The 16,812-nt window shown below is 56.8% G+C and overlaps 1 protein-coding gene across 1 annotated transcript; it reads left to right on the top strand.

The window, feature by feature from the left end:
• The first annotated feature begins 548 nt into the window (after positions 1–548).
• Positions 549–12,312, top strand: LOC118623260 (1-acylglycerol-3-phosphate O-acyltransferase PNPLA3-like). Its single transcript, XM_036250755.1, has 8 exons — positions 549–735; positions 3,244–3,476; positions 4,866–4,931; positions 6,178–6,387; positions 7,415–7,475; positions 9,868–10,083; positions 11,215–11,347; positions 12,165–12,312. Exons 1-8 carry the CDS (start codon positions 549–551, stop codon positions 12,310–12,312), a joined length of 1,254 nt encoding a protein of 417 aa, XP_036106648.1.
• Positions 12,313–16,812: the final 4,500 nt, after the last annotated feature.

Here is a 16,812-nt window from a genome sequence, read left to right as displayed (position 1 = left end):
CATGAAATGAAAAGTCTCTACCACTTGCCATGAATTGAAGACATCATACACAAAACTGCAAGACATCAAAGCAAAAACAGTATATATATTTTATTTAGATGGTGGTACCTGCTTAATGCATGTAAAAACGGGAAATGATAAAGTGTCAAAGAGACATAAAGGACCTAACTGGGCAACTGTTACCTTCTCCCCAATTTAAGGGATGAAGAAGAATGGAATGGGGACCTGTCTCTTTCCAGGACGTCTGAGTCATTGGGAATTACGGAAAACTTTCCCAACTCCCGCGGGCGCAGGTCTGCCCGCCTCCACCCCCGCCCCCGGGATCCTCTAGCCCAACCCGCCCCAGGAGGGAGAGGTGGACATCGTGCCCCAGCTTGGACCACCCGCCGGCTCCTCCCCCTGGTCCGAGGGGGCGGGGCCGGCGGGTGACGTCACGCAGGAACTACCTGGGCGATGCTTGGGTCTGCGCAGAGCCCGCCGCTGTCCAGCCTGGGTGTGCCGCTGACCGCGGACCTCAGAGCCCGCATCCCGGACTCCGACCCGCCTCCATGGACGATCACGAGCACGGCTGGAGCCTGTGCTTCTCGGGCTGCGGCTTCCTGTGCTCCTATCACATCGGGGTGACCCACTGCCTGCAAGAGCGCGCCCCGCAGCTCCTCCGCAACGCGCCCATGTTCTTCGGTTCCTCGGCCGGGGCGCTGCACTGCGTCACCTTCCTCGCCGGCATCCCGCTCGGTACGTCCGGGCCGTTGCCGGGCTCCCTGCCGGGAGGGGGCGTCCCCGGGCGTGGGCTGCGGGAGACACCTGAGGGTGCGGGACGTCTGGTGGATCCGAGTTTGCACGCGGGTTGCGCAGGGTACCTCCCGGGGGCCTCCTCAGTCAGATCCTCCTCCACGGCGCCCTTCGCCTCCGAGGGGTCGCGTCTGGGGGGCCCTCCTCTGGGCGGGGGAACCACGAGCGCCGCCTCACCCCCACGCCCGTCTGGCGCCCGGGCTTGAAGGAAGCCCCGCTTCCCCGGCACTGAGAGCCGTGTCTTCCCGGAGCGACCGGGGAAGAGAACGCGCCGGGAGGCGGGGGGTGGAGCTGATCCCGGCCGGGCAGTCCCCGCCGTGCGCTCTGGAGGCGCTGGGCGAGCTGAGCTGCCGACCGAAGGGCCGATCTGCCCTGGGTCCGACCGGCCCGGGCAGGGGCTTTGGCCTGTGACCCAGGGTGGGCGCCTTCTTCCTTTTGGGGACTTAAGGGACTGGAGATACCACACCATCTCCCTTGCCCCTCTGGGCGCTTTTGGTGCGGCCCAGCCCGCCCGGGGTTGGATGCGTCTCGGGCAGAGGGTAACTCTTTGGAGTCCTCCTGGGCAGACTTGCTGGTGTGGGGTCCAGGTGGGTGGCGGGTGGGGGGCTGCTGTGTGTATGGAGGAGGGGTACGAAGGTAATCTCCTCTCCTTTTCCAGTGTTTCAGGGCTAGAGCGGATCCCTGGACATGCCCCACATGCCACGCTCACCTCCCCCACACCCCACTCAGTGCCACTGGAAATGCCATCCACTGCGTGTTCTCCTAGTTAACGTCTGTGCACCTGGATGCCAGTGGGAGGGACGGACGTGGGGCTTGTGCGTAGGGTAGAGCGTCCTTGGCCGGGTTCCGAGTCAATGGGTGGAGCTGGGAACAAGTGGTAGTGTGGAGCTGATGGCACCTAAAGCTCCCCAGATAACGCACCTTATCAGCCCCAGTTTATCTGGGATTCCTTCACATTTACTCTTTACCTGTCTGACATGGCCAGCAGGGGGCTACTTTGCTCCTGGTGACCAGGAGTCTCCTGACAGTAGGCTCAGCCCTGCCATTGGAGCAGACTCTGGGCTTACTGGGAGGTAGGACTTGGAGGCCACCCACTGCCTTCTTCTTCTAGGCACAGGGGAGCAAAGGGCAGGACTGTGACCTCAGGGAGGATTCCACTGGCTACATGGCCAGTCCGCCCACGCCGGGCTATAGCAGTGATAAAAGACCCACATGGGTGAACGTTTAATCAGGACTAGGTTCCAATGCAGTGACACCAGGACCTGAGTGAAGTGCCCTGGCTTCAGTGTGGGGGTCCTGATTGGCAGAGGACAGGTGCAGCGCAGGAAGAAAGCACCGGGACCACCAAGTCCCTGAAAGTGGGTCTAGAGGTTCTGACAGGAGCTGTTCCCCAGATTGTTGCTTTAACCTCCTGGCTCATGTGGGGACCTCCAAGGAACATTTCCCAGGGGCTGCGACTTGGGCAGAGGTTCTGACAGTGCATCTTAGCTGAGGAGAGCCTGGCGGGCCTACCAGCTGTATACACGGCTGCCCTTTCTGCCTGGGCTCAGTGGGGCCACGCCGGTAGGAAGAGCAGAGTAGACGTCTTCAACGGTTCAGGACAGGGGCATGGCTGGCTTTCTGCATTGCAGGAATTATGACCGGCTGGGCCTTGGGCTGGGGCAGGTAGTGCTGCGTGCCAGGGCAGCACTGGGCAGCCAGAGGGGGCCAGGCTAGGGAGCGAGGTCAGATGGAGCATGAATATGCCCCGTGCCCATAGACTGTCTCGTACTTCTGGCGGTAGAGGTTGAAGGTTACGTCTAGTTATTTATTAGGTGCCCCCTCTGAGTTGAGCGCCTTGGAGGTTGTAGTGGATCTCATCCTGTCTCCAGAAGGTAGAAACACGGCCCCACATTCAGAGCGCATCGTCTGAGACTTGGAGAGGAGTGAAGTGACCTACTGAGGTCACTCAGCTAGAAAGAGGTGGAGGCAGGCTCCAGTTCTGGTGCTGGCCCTTCCTGCACACACACCAATGCCCAGGACGCCCTGGCCTCTGCTCTGTGGGGGATGCTTTGAGAAGAGCTCCCTGGGCCTCTGGAGGCTCGGCCCCGGGAGCAGCGCCATCCACTAGAAATGTAGTATAAGCCACAGATGTCATTTCACATTTCCTGGGAGCAGGATGCAATGAAAGTATAAGACACAAGTGACATTAATTTTATCGACCCCAGTGTCACCAAACTGTATCATTTCCACATCTAATGGATGGGGAAGAGTATTGCGATACTTTGCATTCTTTTTGGGACTCTGTGTTGAGATCTGTAAACACAGTTTAGTTTGGCCGAACCCCATTAGAAGGGCTCTGTAACCACGTGAGAACACAGCTTCCCTGTCGCCGGTTTCTGTCCTGCTACAGATCAGTCCCATCTCTAGAGTGGCACATTTCCTTTATGTTTTTATCTCCCACACCCACAGAACAGCTTTTGCAGAGCATGGTAAACATTGTCCGTTGTGCCAGAAACCGGAACATTGGCATCTTCCACCCGTCCTGCAACATAATCAGGCTCATCCAAGAATTCCTCCAAAGATGGCTCCCAGACAATATCCACAAGCTCATCTCCGGCAAAGTGTGCATCTCGCTCACCAGAGTGTCCGATTGGCAGAACGTCCTGGTGTCCGATTTTCAGTCCAAAGACGAAGTCGTGGACGTAAGCAGTGGGCCTATCTGGGTATTGTCAAATAAGAAAGGCTGTTTCATTTGGGAAGTAACACAGAGAGGGCTGTCACAGGCCACCTGCCCCATTTCTTAGGGTGCAGAAGAACTTGGTTGACCATGATGCTCTTTGCTTCCTGCACCACAGTGACATAAACTCTGTGCCCCAGTGGTCTGGTCCATAGCACATGAAACCCTGCATGTTCCAAGACAGTTTCACTTTTAAATAATGCCTCCCCATCCTTCCAGGCTTGGCTCAGGGCCACCTTACCCAGGGACCCTGTCCTATGGTGTCCCTCTTCCAAACAATGCATGCTCCTTAACGAAGACACCTTGAGTGAGGCCACAAGAGGTGGGAGCATGTCTTTTGTTGTTGTTGTTAATCCTCACCTGAGGATATTATTCCACTGATTTTTTAGATAGATTAAGGGAAGTAGGGAGGGGGAGAAAGGGAGAGAGAGAGAGAGAGAGAGAGAGAGAGAGAGAGAGAGAAACATTGATGTGAGAGAGACACATTGGTTGCCTCCCACCTGACCCCACTGGAGCTGGGGATCCAACCTGCAACCCAGGTGTGCACCCATGACTGGGAATCAAACCCTCGACCCTTTGGTCCTTGAGCCGATGCTCCAACTGCTGAGCCAAACCATCCAGGGCTGGGAGCATGTCTTATTGGCCTCTGTCCTTAGGCCCTAACACAGTGGAGATGGTTTACAATATCAAAATACCATTGAATTTGGCTGATGCCTTTTATGAGGGTTAAATGGACAATATTTCACTTAACTGTGTAAGAGAGCAGGCTGGCCCGTAGAACCAGCAGTACCTCAGCAGCCAGTATCATCTTTCATTAACCTTATTTCTGGGAGTTTGTTCCTAGCCAGCCAGTCCCTGTCCGTTCCCACACAAGTTCGTTCTGTCTGTGCATCAGCATCCTGTCCTCCTTGGTGCTCTCTAGCACGGTGCTGTTCGAAGTGTGGTCCCTGGACCCGCGGCAGCATCACCTGGGAGCTTGTTAGAATTGCACTCTGAGGCCCACCTCCAACCTGCTGCATCAGAATCCCGGGCTGGGGTCCAGAGTCTGCGAGTCAACAAGCTGTGGCTCTGATCTCCTCCCTCCCAGTCAGTGATCAAGTCCACCGCTCTAGATCCTGTCAGCGATGGCCCACTATGCCTCTGGGGGAGCAGGGACAGGAAGTGGATGTGCACACAGTGTTGTTAAGGTGCTTATACTTAAGTGTGAAATGCGGATGTGTGGTTGGTTCATCATTCATTCAGTCTGTTTATTAAAGTGCCTACTCTGTGCAAAGAGCATGTGCAGACTCATTGCCCCCAGGACTAAAGGGCCGATCCCTTCCACCCATGGCTTAACTCCCTTGTGTCTTCACAGGCCTTATTGTGTTCCTCCTTCGTCCCTTGCTTCTTTGGCATAATCCCACCGACCTTCAGAGGTGTGGTAAGTCTGCTTTGATACTGTATTTGCATAGATCCTGCCCTCGAGGTGCTAGGCTCAGGCACCCTAGGACCCCCCCAAATGCACAGTGTTATCTCTCACCATCAGACAGAGATTTCATAGCTGCCCCCGCCTTCCCCCTCCCCCAGCAGAACCAACTTCATGACCATTATCTGGCTACCTGTAAGGTAAGCTGGTTCACTTAATCTTCACATGAGTATCCAGGAGAGGTGCCTAGGGGCCTAGTTCAAGTGTAGCATGCTGAAGACTTGGCAGCTTGCTTAAGGTAGAGCCTTATTCTTAGGGGTGAGCGTGTCAGGCGTCTCTGGGACTGACGGTCTTTTTAGGTTTGGGGAAGAGCTGCCGACAGGGCTTCTGTTTGGGTCCATTCCACAGATATGTGAACACATGTGGCTAATCTGAGCCCAGTGTGGACAGAGAGACAGCAGAGGAGGTGTTTGTCCTGCAGGTGGCTCTGTCTAGGGCAGCAGTTTTCAACTGGAGATGATCCGGTCCTCCACCCCGGGACATCAGCCAAGTCTGGAGACAGTTTAGGTTGTCACAACAGTGAGAATGCCCCTGGCATTGGTTTGGTAGGTGCAGACTGTCCAAACTGTATCAACACTTGCTTGGCCAGCCGAAGTTGGTGGAAAGATGTGGATGCCGGAGCTCATGGGAACCGAGCCCAAAGGCCACTATTTGTGGAATAAGAGGTCATTTACTGGGGGTCGTCTGGGACCCAGCTTCACTGTTTCACTTAAGTTTCCAAAGTTCCTCGAGGTGTTGGTTCTTATTTTCAAGGCGTGGAGAGAGATGAGCTCACAGGTTAGGTATGTTGTCCAAGATTTCCCAAGCAGCAGGGGGCTCTGGCACTGAACCCATGTCCTTTTCTCTCCTCTAGGGCAGGGTCTGTCCCTAGTGTACATATTACCCTGCTCTGTGTGGCCTCTTTATGCGAATTTCGTGAGCACACCTGCCTGGGCTCAGGACCTGGTCAGCGCAGTGTGGGCGGACGGCAGCCTCTGCCTCTTTGCCAGACCCTGCTGTGCAGTGCACGCCCTTTACAACAGTGACAGCAGCCCTGAGTGCCAGCCTGGAACTGAGGATTTGTGGAAAGAGGGATCCCCAAGCCCCGTGTCCCCCCCGGATCAGCCTGCGGCTCTGAGGAGCCTCTGCCCGTAATCTGCAAAACACGTAAGACACCAGCCCAGAGCTTCTGACAGGATGTGCTTTTTTTCTCCTTTAAAAGCGATATGTAGACGGAGCAATGAGTAACAATCTACCCTTCATTGATTCCAAAACAACCATCACTGTGTCGCCTTTCTTTGGGGAATACGACATCTGCCCCAGGAACAAGAACGTAGAGTTCATTTTTGTGCATATTAACCAGCTCGGTGTGCGCCTCTGCTCACAAAACGTTAACCTGATCAGCTACGCAATGTTCTCCATGGACATGAAGGTGAGTGTGAGGGGCTGCGTGTTCTGGGGGTGCAGCTTTTTGCTTCAGACTGCCTGGAGGCCCATCAGGTGGTTCTCTAGGCAAACAAACCGGAGCAGAGTCCTCGTTGAATCGGGACTTTGAGAAGGGTCCCTCGTCCCCAGAGGTCCACACCACTCCACTCTGATCGTCAGAATCACCGGGTACATTAAACTGCACTGCCCCTCGGGTCCCTCTTCCAGGGCTGCAGTGTTAGTGCAGTCAGCCCTCCCTGTCCACAGGTGTCGCTCCTGCAGAGTCAGGCATCCTTGGGTTCAACCAACCACATATCAAAAACATTCCAAATAGAAAATCCCAGGAAGTCCCAAAAGGCAAAACTTGAATTTGCCCCTCGCCAAGCCCTTGCTGAATCCCCACGAACAGCACGGTGTGTGGTGTGCTCTGCCGCAGCCAGTGTGCAAATCCTACATCATTTACATAAGGCACTAGAGTGTCTTTGGACGTTGGCATCGAGAGGGGTCCTGGAACCATCCCCGAGGAGTCTAGGGCAGGACGGTGGTCTTGGTGCAGCCCGGACAGTAGAGTGTGATTGAGTTACGCAGAGCATCTTCTTTGCGGCCAAAGTCATGAACTACACCAGCTCACTGCACCGTGGCTGCCGCAGCCCAACAGTAAGAAGTGTGGACTGAAGGACCAAGGAGGCTGCGGGGGCAGTGTGCACCCCTGCATGTGCTCCCCCTGGAGGCAAGGCTGTGCAACAGCAGGTCAGCAAGCCTGGTTTGTGCACACACCCGTAGAGGAGGCAGCTGTGAACTATCCCAGTGATGAGTAGGACAGTCCCTGTCATGGTGGATGACTGCAAAGGCTCCGTGGAGGGGTATCATTTGTACCGAATCCCGCAGGAAAGGGGAGTGCTGTCTCCTGGGCACAGAGTCCCTTGTCCGGCCATGCTCGGCACCTGGAAGCGGCTCAGAGTTTGGAAGTCTGTGCTTGAAATAAATGGCGCTTAGCGACACCTTCTTGTAGTTAATTCCTTGTTTCCTCACAGGTGCTTGGAGAGATCTGCCTTCGAGGGTATTTGGATGCGGTCAGGTTCTTGGAAGAAAAGGGTATGTATGGGCTGGGGAGCAGACCAGCCCTCTCATCAGCTTTTTGTTAGCGGACTTGAGGTTCTGTGAGTGGCTTCACCTGGCCAGGGAGCGGGTGTGCGGGGCCTTCACTGCCTGGCCTCCGTTGTGCTCAGCCCACTCATTAGCCCCGCCGCACAGGAAAGCTCGGCCCCATTTCACAGAGGGGGAGACGGAGGCTTGGTGAGGCGAGCCAGGGACCCCACTCCACCCACCGAGGGGCAGAGCTGGGGTTTGAAGCCGGGATGTCCAAGCTCCAGGGCGCTCTCCTTGCTCAGTGTCACCTATCGGAAGGTGGTTCCATTTACGTTCCAGAAGAACTTTAACCAGGGCCCCAAGTAAAGCATCAGAAGAGCTGACCCCAACTAGGTGTCGGTGACGCCCCCTGGACCGCTGTCCTTTCTGGAACGCGTTCCAGCTTTGGGTCCCCTGGCTGACGCCTGAGATATTAGAGTGGAACCAAACATCAGGTGCGTTGAAGCTGTTTCTCTTCAGTACTGAAAGGTGGCTCCTGGTTAGTAGGATACACGTGTCATCTACTCAGAGAGTGTTTACTGTGCACTTTCAGGTGCCAAGCAGGTGGCTGTGTGCCGGGGCAACGCAGGGACACACAGCTGCGGCCCTCCTCCTGGAGTGCGGCCAGCGGTGGAGGTGCTGCGCAGAGTGCCTGGCGGGAAGGGGCAGGGCGCTACAGGTCACGCAGGAGGGCTCGCATGGGGGCAAGGGGGGCTTCCAGGAGGCTGTGACTCCAGCCTGACACTTTGGGGATGAATAAGAGAATGGAAAGAGGGCCTGTGGCCTGTGGATGAGAGGAGAGTTTGTAGCAGTCGGGAGCCCTGGAAGGGGAGCTTTGGAAGGTCCCTCTGGCTGCCGTGCAGAGTGGGCGGGACCAGCATCCAACTGGCCAGTGAGGCAGCCAGAGGCTGGGTCCGGTCAGGCAGTGAGGAGAGTGGAAGGGACCAGAGGAGCAGGACTTGGAAGTGGCTGACCAGAGACTCAGGAAGAGGAAGACTTGAGCACTGGCTTTGGCTTCAGGAGCTGGGTGGGGAGAGTCAGGGCTCGGCCCCCAGGCTCAGGGTATGCGGGAGGGAGGAGAGGGTTTGCAGGAGAGCTGAGGGGCTCCAGTGGGTGTGCGGGGCCCCAGGGGCATTTGTACAAGGCAGCAGCCAATGTCAGGGTCCGAAGTTCTGGAGAGCAGTCTGGATGGGGCTGAAATCGGGGGACCTGGGACTAAATGACGGTGACGGGCCCTGTGGGGGTGCGCTCGGGTTCCTCTGTAGCTTTGGGCCAGCCAGCTCGCCCTCTGGGCCTCTGTTTCCGTATCTATACTAAGGAGAATTCTGATTCAGTGACGTCCAGGTGATTCTCAGTCATTCTGAAGACTGGTGTGTGGCCGAGCGCTTGCATCATTGGTGCTAGGTTTGGGTTTAAGTATGTACGTGGTCCTCAGCCCGGCTGGTCCCTGGCATCCTGCAGAGGACAGGTGGGACAGGCCAGGTGTGCTCTGGGAACAGATTCTATACCTAAGGCCAAGTGAAGTCCCAGAGGGTGACCGGTGTGTCTAATGGAGGCCCTAGAAAGATCTAGCGAGAAGCATACATGGGAGGTCTAACCTGGGGAGCATGGTGGGGCATCCAGGAGCAACTCCCGGTCTTTTTAACCCGAGGTTGGAAGAAACACGTGAGCCAGGGCGGCTCACGGCCTCTGGAAGTCGCTGTCCCCATGCCCCCACCCTGTGGGCCATTTCCAGGAGAGCAGGAACCACTCACCGGTGTCGGCACCGTGCCCGGCCTCCTGGGGCAGTGCCCACACAAACTCCTGTGTCTAATGCTGCTTTCAGGGTCCCGTGGTGGAGGAGGGCCCGGGTTCAAACCCCGCTCTGCCGCAGACTGGCTGTGTGCCTGTGGGTGGACCTCCTCACCTGTCCGGGCCTCCAGCGCCGCAGCTGGAGACGGGGAGGTGCTGGCGGTGGGGCCAGCTGAGTGGCTGCTGCAAGGCTGACTGCGAAGTTTCCAGCTCAGGTCCTGGGAAGCAGGCTCAGCCAGCGGCGCGGTGCCTGTTGTTACAGATCAGCTGGGACGCAGGCTCAGCCAGCAGCGTGGTGCCTGGTGTTACAGATCAGCTGGGACGCAGGCTCAGCCAGAGGCGTGGTGCCTGTTATTACAGATCAGCTGCCCTCCTCCTCTTTCAACCTCGCAAGTCCACACTTGGCTGTGGAACCCACACAGCGCGTGCGTGCGTGATGGAGCCAGGAGCCCGCCTCACGTCTCCATGGCTTCAGAGCCCTCGCCTCTCTCTCCCAGTGACGACCGCCTGCCTTGTCCATCCTCGCCTGCTGCTCGGCCTGATGGTTTGTCTTCCGTGCCCTTTGTAGGGATCTGTGACAGGCTCCATCCATGCCCGACCCTGTCCTCAAGAGAGCCGGATGTCTCTGCATTCCCCTGGGAAACCACGAGCCTGGAGGCTTCCGAAGGGGAGGCTGCCCGGCAGACGAGGCCTGTGGGAGATGAGCTGCTGGACCACCTGCGTCTCAACCTCCTGCCCTGGGACGAGAGCATCCTGGAGATTCTGTCGCCCAGCCTCATTACAGGTGCCGACTCCTCGGGGGCGGAATGGCGAGGACGTTGCTTTCTGTTACTGACGGAAAGGGCCTCTCTCCTGTGTGGGAGGGAGGACAGTGAGGCTGCCCTGGGGCAGGAGATGAGGCCACCACCTCCTGGCACAGCCTCTCTGCACCCACACGCCTTGCACAGTCTCCCTTCCCATGTGTGTTTGGCCAGAAAAGTCGAACTCCAGTTGAGCCCGTGTTGAGTCAACCGGGCATGCTGTCAGTTCCTGGGGTCTAGGGACACTGGATTATGGGAGCCTCAAGTGTGGGCCCCTTCTTTCAGAACACTGTTCTCTGCCTGGGTCCCATCTTTCTCCAGGAGCCTGTGCTGATTCCCCCTTTTCCCAAACACACAGTTTTGAAGTTTTTATTCTACGATGGTAGTGTCTTTTTTTACCCTCTCCTGAGGACACTTTTGCATTTATCCTCTGGTAGAGCAGGAGGGAGAGAGCGGGGAAGAGAGAGAGAGAGAAATGTTGATGTGAGAGACACATCGAGTGGCTGCCACCCACACGACCCCAACCAGAGCGGGGACATACTGCCACTGAGGTGCGTGCGCTTAGCGGGAACCGAACCCAGGACTCTCTGGTCTGCGGGCCGATGCTCTATCCACTGAGCCAAACCGCCAGGGCGACAGCAGTATCTTTTATCGTGTCGTCAAACACCAGATGGGCACAAGTGCATACACCGGCTTCCAGTTGGGCATTGGGAGAAATTCAAAGATGAAGAAGACGCTGTTGCCCGGGTCACTGTGCTTTGAGGCAACATGAGGTCATTACAAAGGGGAAACAGAAGGCCGGGGGCTCCAGGCAGCAGGAGATGGGGCCCCGCTGAAGGAGTCAGGAAAGCCAGAAGACGGGTTGGTGTTTGCGGAGTCGGTGTGCTCCTCCCCAAGGACTTGCGGATGGGACAGAGAGTTGTTAGCTGGGAGCCCTGTGCCACGGGCTGTCCCAGGGCTGTCCCGGCCAAACTCCCCCCTTGATCGTGGTGAATGCTTCCGATTCTGTGGCCGCCAGGATTTGTGTATTTCACTGAAAGTCCAAGCACCACCTGCGTAGGGGAGGTTCGTTTTTACACTGGTGGGAAACACCCCCCCCAAATTCTGTTTTTCAGCACTGAGTACGGCAAGTAAAAGCCAAAGTGGCTATATGACCAAGATTTGCGACTTCATGCCGGTGAAGGTCATGTCTTACTTGATGCTGCCTTTCACGCTGCCCGTGGAGTCCGCGGTCTTTGGGGTCCGGCGGTGAGCGTTCTGGGTGGTATAGTGTCTCCACTGGAATCCTGGGCATTCATTTCACATGGATTCGGGGATTTACTTTCTTTTTAGTGAGTTAATCGAGCTTGTCCTTCAGTCCATCTTTCAAAATACAATTCACCCTTCAAAACCCAGCTCCATTCTCCAGGTCCTGATAATCCTTTCCAGGTCCCTTCCCTACTGCATTAGCCCCCTGTCCCCACACCACCTTGCCCTGGGTGGAGGTTCAGGCATTCATCACAGCCCAGGCGTGGGATACTTTCTGTGTCCTGGGGGGTTGGAGTTTGTGGAGGGCAGTGGTCAGCTTCCTCTACTGGACTTGTATGTAGCCAAGCTGTCGGGCTGGGTGGAGGGGGTGATGTCTCAATTCCAAGTTTCGGGCATCTTGCCACGGAGAACAATCCTGGAAAACCAGCCTTCTCCTTTGCTTTGAGTATAAATCCCTTTAGCGTCCACAGGCCCGGGTTTCAGGCTCGATCCCCATTAGGGGGCGTGCAGGAGGCAGCCGATGGATGTTTCTCATGTTGATGTTTCTACCTCTTTCCCTTCTCTCTCTCTCTCTCAAAAAAAAAAAAATCGTGTGTGTATATATATCTTTCTTTCTTTCTTTTTAAAGAGCTTTCCTAACTCAAAAGTGGCCTACCTCTGGGGCTCTTAGGCCGGCTTACTCCAAATCCGCCTTCTGGGAATTTGTCGGGTTGGGATCGACAGGTCCGCAAGCTGCCTTTCGTTCGGCTTCCGTTGGGTCGTCTTTGCTTTGGCAGGTCCCTGCTGACACAGTGAGTGACGGCTTTTCCTTCTGCAGACTGGTGATGTGGCTCCCAGACATTCCTGATGACATCCGGTGGCTGCAGTCCTTAGGCTCCCAGCTGTGTTCTCGAGTGGTGACGCGTCTGCTCCCCACTTCTAGGTATATGGTTTGCGTGGGTCTGATGGGCATTCCCTTCCTCTGAGGAGGCCTCGTGCGCCATTCTAGAGCCATCGTTGAGCACCCAATCGGTGACAAGAGCTGACCTGTTAGTGCAGGGGCACTGTCTTATGTGGGGCAGCTGAGGAAATCAGAGGTGCTGGAATGTCTGCTGAGAGCTGACCAAGGCCTACCTGCACAGGGGGCTGTGGGGTCCAGGGAGATGGCAGGAGACCCGCCAGATTGAGCCCAGATTGGGTGGAGAGAGCCGAGGGGCCGAGTCCAGGTCAGGAGTGTCAAAGAGCATTGCATTGCCTCAAGGAAGTAGCTCTGGGCTCCTGCAGCATGGGGAGGAGCTGAGGCGCGGATTGGGGTGCGAGGCAGGGCTTCTGGAGGCCTGGCCGGGCGTCATGTGACCTCAGACTTGCTGAATCCTAGGCTCACGGTGGGACCCTGAAGTGTGCGCTGTGACCATGGCCCAGTGATGCTGCTGCTCTCAGAATTCTGCACACTGATTGCAGCAAGAAGGACCTTGTTCCGGTGACGAGGGTTGGACCATATCCTGAAAATTGTGGGCCTTGGCTTTCTCACCTAGTCCCCAGGGGTGATCCTCACCTCCTCTTTGGATTTCTGTGAGGATTTGGGGCCCCTTGGCACAGTACTGGACATGTGGTGGGCATGCCTGAGGCGGGGTCTCGGTAGTTATTGCTATTGCTGTTGGCAGAGGTGAAGGGGTTATTTATCTTTAAAAATATGTTTTCTTTGTTGATTTCATAGAGAGAGGGAGAGGGAGAGGGACAGAGAAACATCGATGAGAGAGAACAGTGACTGGCTACCTCTTGCATGCCCCCACTGGGGATCGGGCCCACAACCTGGGCATGTGCCCTGACCCGGAATCGAACCAGCGACCTCTTGGTGCGTGGGTCGATGCTCAACCAGTGGGCCACACTGGCCGGGTGAGGTGAAGCGTTTAAAGTAGGGGGGTGGCAGGATCGGTTGGCATTGGGAGTGACCCTGCGGAGGAGGCTGGATCTCGGGCCGGAGTGGCAGTAGGCTCACCGGGGAGAGGGCAGCTGCACTGTCCCAGGCGAGCACCAGGGGGACCTGGTCTCAATGGAACCTGGGTGACCGAGAGGTATCCCCAGGCTCCGGGGCCCAAAGGAGGTGCCAGTTAGAAGTCCTGGGGCTTGCAGGCATTTTTTGGAAGCAGGAGGCCAGGGGAGGGGTGGGGAGGTGCCCTGGCCAGTGAGCGGCTTTCTGTGGATGAAATCACGGGGTCAGTCATGCCTGTGGAATCTGGTGGAGGTGTCCAGGTGGAGTGAGGGCCGCAGCCTGCAGGGAGTGGCCCAGAGCGTGGGTGGCGGTGCACTCAGGGTTGGCAGTTTTGTCCGTGTTCGCCGAGACCAAAGGTGACACCGAGGTAGCATCTTCTTCGTTTGTTTCAGATTCCCCCACTGAGGGCAAGCAGTCAGCAGCCGCCCCCACACAACCAGAGCACGATGGCCCCTAGGGCCTGCCTGCTCCCCATGGACCCAGGCGCCCCCCCCCGTGCAGGCCCAAAGCCGAGGCCTAAACCTCTTGGGTCTCTGCTGGGGGGAGTTTCCGAGTCATTTGAGGTGGCGAGTCTAGGCCGCCCTGGCTTTGTGTCCCTTAGTGCCGTTGAGTGCCCGTGTCTGTGACGGACGGACTCCGGCTGCTATGCCGGTTCATAGGTGACTGAGACCGACGGCAGTGGAGAAGCTGGGAAGACGCCCGTGGTGTAGGTGGTGGCCCAGAGGGTAACGCAGTCAACCGTTGCAGAGCCTGGGCTTAGCTCTGCTGGTTGGAAATGACCCTCAGTGGGGGGGTCTTTGTCCTGTGGCCCTCAGCTGCCCTAGAGCGAGGTTCCTGGAAGGGCTGATGTTTGGACAGGGGAGCCTGTTCCCCCGGGATGGCTGCCTTCGTGCACTTGGCGTGGCGTGGCGTGGCGGTTGGAGGGAAGAAAGCCAACTGCAGAGGGTCTGCGAGGCGGGAGGGCTGCCATCCTCCAGGTAGGGCAGTGCCCGGCAGGGGCCGTTAAAAGATGCTAGTAACTTATTTACATTTTAGGACAGCTCTTTGAGCCAACCTCAGTTTCATAAAGAGTTTTGTGTAAAAGATAAGGGAATCTTATTATCTGTTGAGTTACGTATTATGTGAATCAGTGAGCTGTTTATAGAAAGGCCTTTAAAAACAAGTCCAGGGCACAGGACAGTCACCTTGGTCCCCAGGGCGGGAGGCAGACACAACTGGCCTGGCCCCTCTCCGCGCTGCTCTGTGCTGGAACCTGGCTCATTTCCCCCAGCTCCCGGTCCACCCTCCTTTCTCCTCAGCCTGCCCCACCCAGCCTGAATGGAGAGCACCAGAGACAGGGAGCGCCCTTCTCCCAGGTGGGGGAGTTTGTGGGCAGGCACAGGGTACTGTACCCAAGGGGCAGCGGGGCTTCTCTTACACATGCGAGCATTACAAAAAGAGAAGCCATGACATGGTCACGTCCCAAGGGTTGGGACAGAAGGCTGCACCTCTCCCCTATATTGTGTAAGAGCCCTGGAGTCGAGGGCCAGCAAGTTCAGACAAGGTACTTGTGAAGACAGACACTCCGAAAGGGGATGCGGTTTTAGGGGCTAACCCTATGTGAGCCTCTCTCCTGAGCTGTGAACTCCTAGGAGGCAGGGATGACGGGATGAGCCAGGGTCACTGCCCAGCACCGGGAACCCCTGCACACTCCTTGCGGGCTGTCTGCAGAGCGATGGAGCAGCTGGGCCTCCTGGTCTGCTAGCACTCGCCCCTTAGCGAGGCAACAGCAGGGGTGTGCTGGGTCTCCCCACCACCTGGGCCCCAAAACAAGGCACTGTCCCTTGGCTGAGCTGGCCTGGAGATGGGGGGCTGGCCTGACAGCCCCCTGGACTCCTTGTACCCCATCTCACCCCTTCCCGACTCATTTCCCGATCAGCATTTCTGTCAGAACCACAGGTATAACTGGGCTTCAGCAGCATTTTTCAGTAGCTAGTGTTTTCTTGTAGACAGATACATGCATGAGTTTTGCCATCGTTACAGGAAAGAAGTATGTTCCCACAGCTAAGATGACATGAAACTCCTTTTCTTTACACTTTTTGAAATTATTCAGCCTCTTACTATGAGCATGCTTTATGAGACCTTTCAAAATGTGCTCTAGGACAAGGAAGTACAGTACTCATTCAGAATGGCTGAGGCTTCCCGACCTGGGCCTTCCATGTCCCCCTCCCCACCCCCCAGGCCCTCCCCTCTCCAGCTCTGCTGGGGTTTCCCACAGATGGAAACATTCTTAAGCCCCTCCTACCCGGTCAGATAAAACCCTCCCTCTCTTAGGGCACATTAGGCTTTGGGGTACTCCACGGTAAGGAGTTAGCTGCGTGCAGTCTGGTTAATGTCGGGGGGCAACAGCCTTGACTTGGTGCGCAGACACCAAGAGCTGGCGCAGCACGTGGGCCCAGCTTGTCACGTGCACTGCTGGGGAGTGTGTGTCCCGGAAAAAGGACCGAACAGATACCAGATACCGTTGGTGGCTGTGCCATTTTACAGAACTCTGTTGTGCTTGTTGTGCTGATAGGTGTTTTCCTAATTTCTATGTCAACAATATTACTTTTGTCAGAAAAGAACTGGTAATAAATGTGGTCAAGTGCTGTCCCGCGACTCGACGTGCCGTCCAGGGGGAGGCGGTGTTGTTCTTCCCTCCCGAGTGAGTTCCTGCGAAACACCCACGCGGCTCCCCAGGCGGCCTCCCCCGGCTCCTTCCTGGACTCCGTGGACCTGACCCTCCTGGCGTCCCTCTCCTTCCTCTGGGACCCCAGCCTCCGAATGGGGCTCCTTTTCCATCCTGGGCACCAGGCTCTTCCCCACAGTGCCCATGTACCTGCTGTGCAGAGTGTGCACCCAGCTCCCGGGGGCGGTCCTCGGCTCACATGCCCACCTACCCCCGGCTGGCTCCACCTGGCCATCTCTTGCTGCACCCCAACATAACCCCGCCAGGGCAGAGCTCAGCTCCCTGGCCAGCCAGCCACCCTGTCTGTCGGCTTCCAGGTCACCTGAGCCAGGAGCTCAGCCTCCCTCACGGCCTCTGGTGTCCTTCAGGGAACCCGCGTGGTCACTGACCGCACTTCTGATTCCGAAGGGCCCGCATCGGCTCTTCGTAAACCGCGGTGTCTGGACTGCGGGCAGATGTCACCGAATCGCTCAGTCAGGAGAGGCTGGGTTGGGCCGCATTTAACAAAGGCCCCCCAAAGGGGTTATTTCTCACACTACATGCCCATTGGTTTTGACCCATCCAGCCTGAAGCTGTCCCACCATCTGGAGGGTCACTTATCAGCTTGGGGAAGACAGGGAGTTGGTGTTTAAAGGTTTTCATCCAGAAGTGATCTCTATCCCATCAGCTTACAACTTGTTAACAAAAGCAAGTCACATGGATGGGGGCGGGGAATGCAATCCTACCCTTTGCCCCAAAGAGGATCACTGGGCGTGCTGGGGACCTACCGCCCAAGGCCACAGAAAG

This window comes from Molossus molossus, unplaced genomic scaffold, assembly GCF_014108415.1.
Source record: "Molossus molossus isolate mMolMol1 unplaced genomic scaffold, mMolMol1.p scaffold_m16_p_10, whole genome shotgun sequence".
NCBI classification, from domain to species: domain Eukaryota; kingdom Metazoa; phylum Chordata; class Mammalia; order Chiroptera; family Molossidae; genus Molossus; species Molossus molossus.
This window is presented reverse-complemented; position numbering and strand designations above follow the sequence as displayed.

Coding starts and splice junctions, on each gene's coding strand:
- LOC118623260 (XM_036250755.1), top strand. CDS start 549: ATGGACGATCACGAGCACGGCTGGAGCCTGTGCTTCTCGGGCTGCGGC. Junction 6,388..7,414: donor TGTTCTCCATGGACATGAAG/GTGAGTGTGAGG, acceptor GTTTCCTCACAG/GTGCTTGGAGAGATCTGCCT. Junction 10,084..11,214: donor GTCGCCCAGCCTCATTACAG/GTGCCGACTCCT, acceptor TCTGTTTTTCAG/CACTGAGTACGGCAAGTAAA.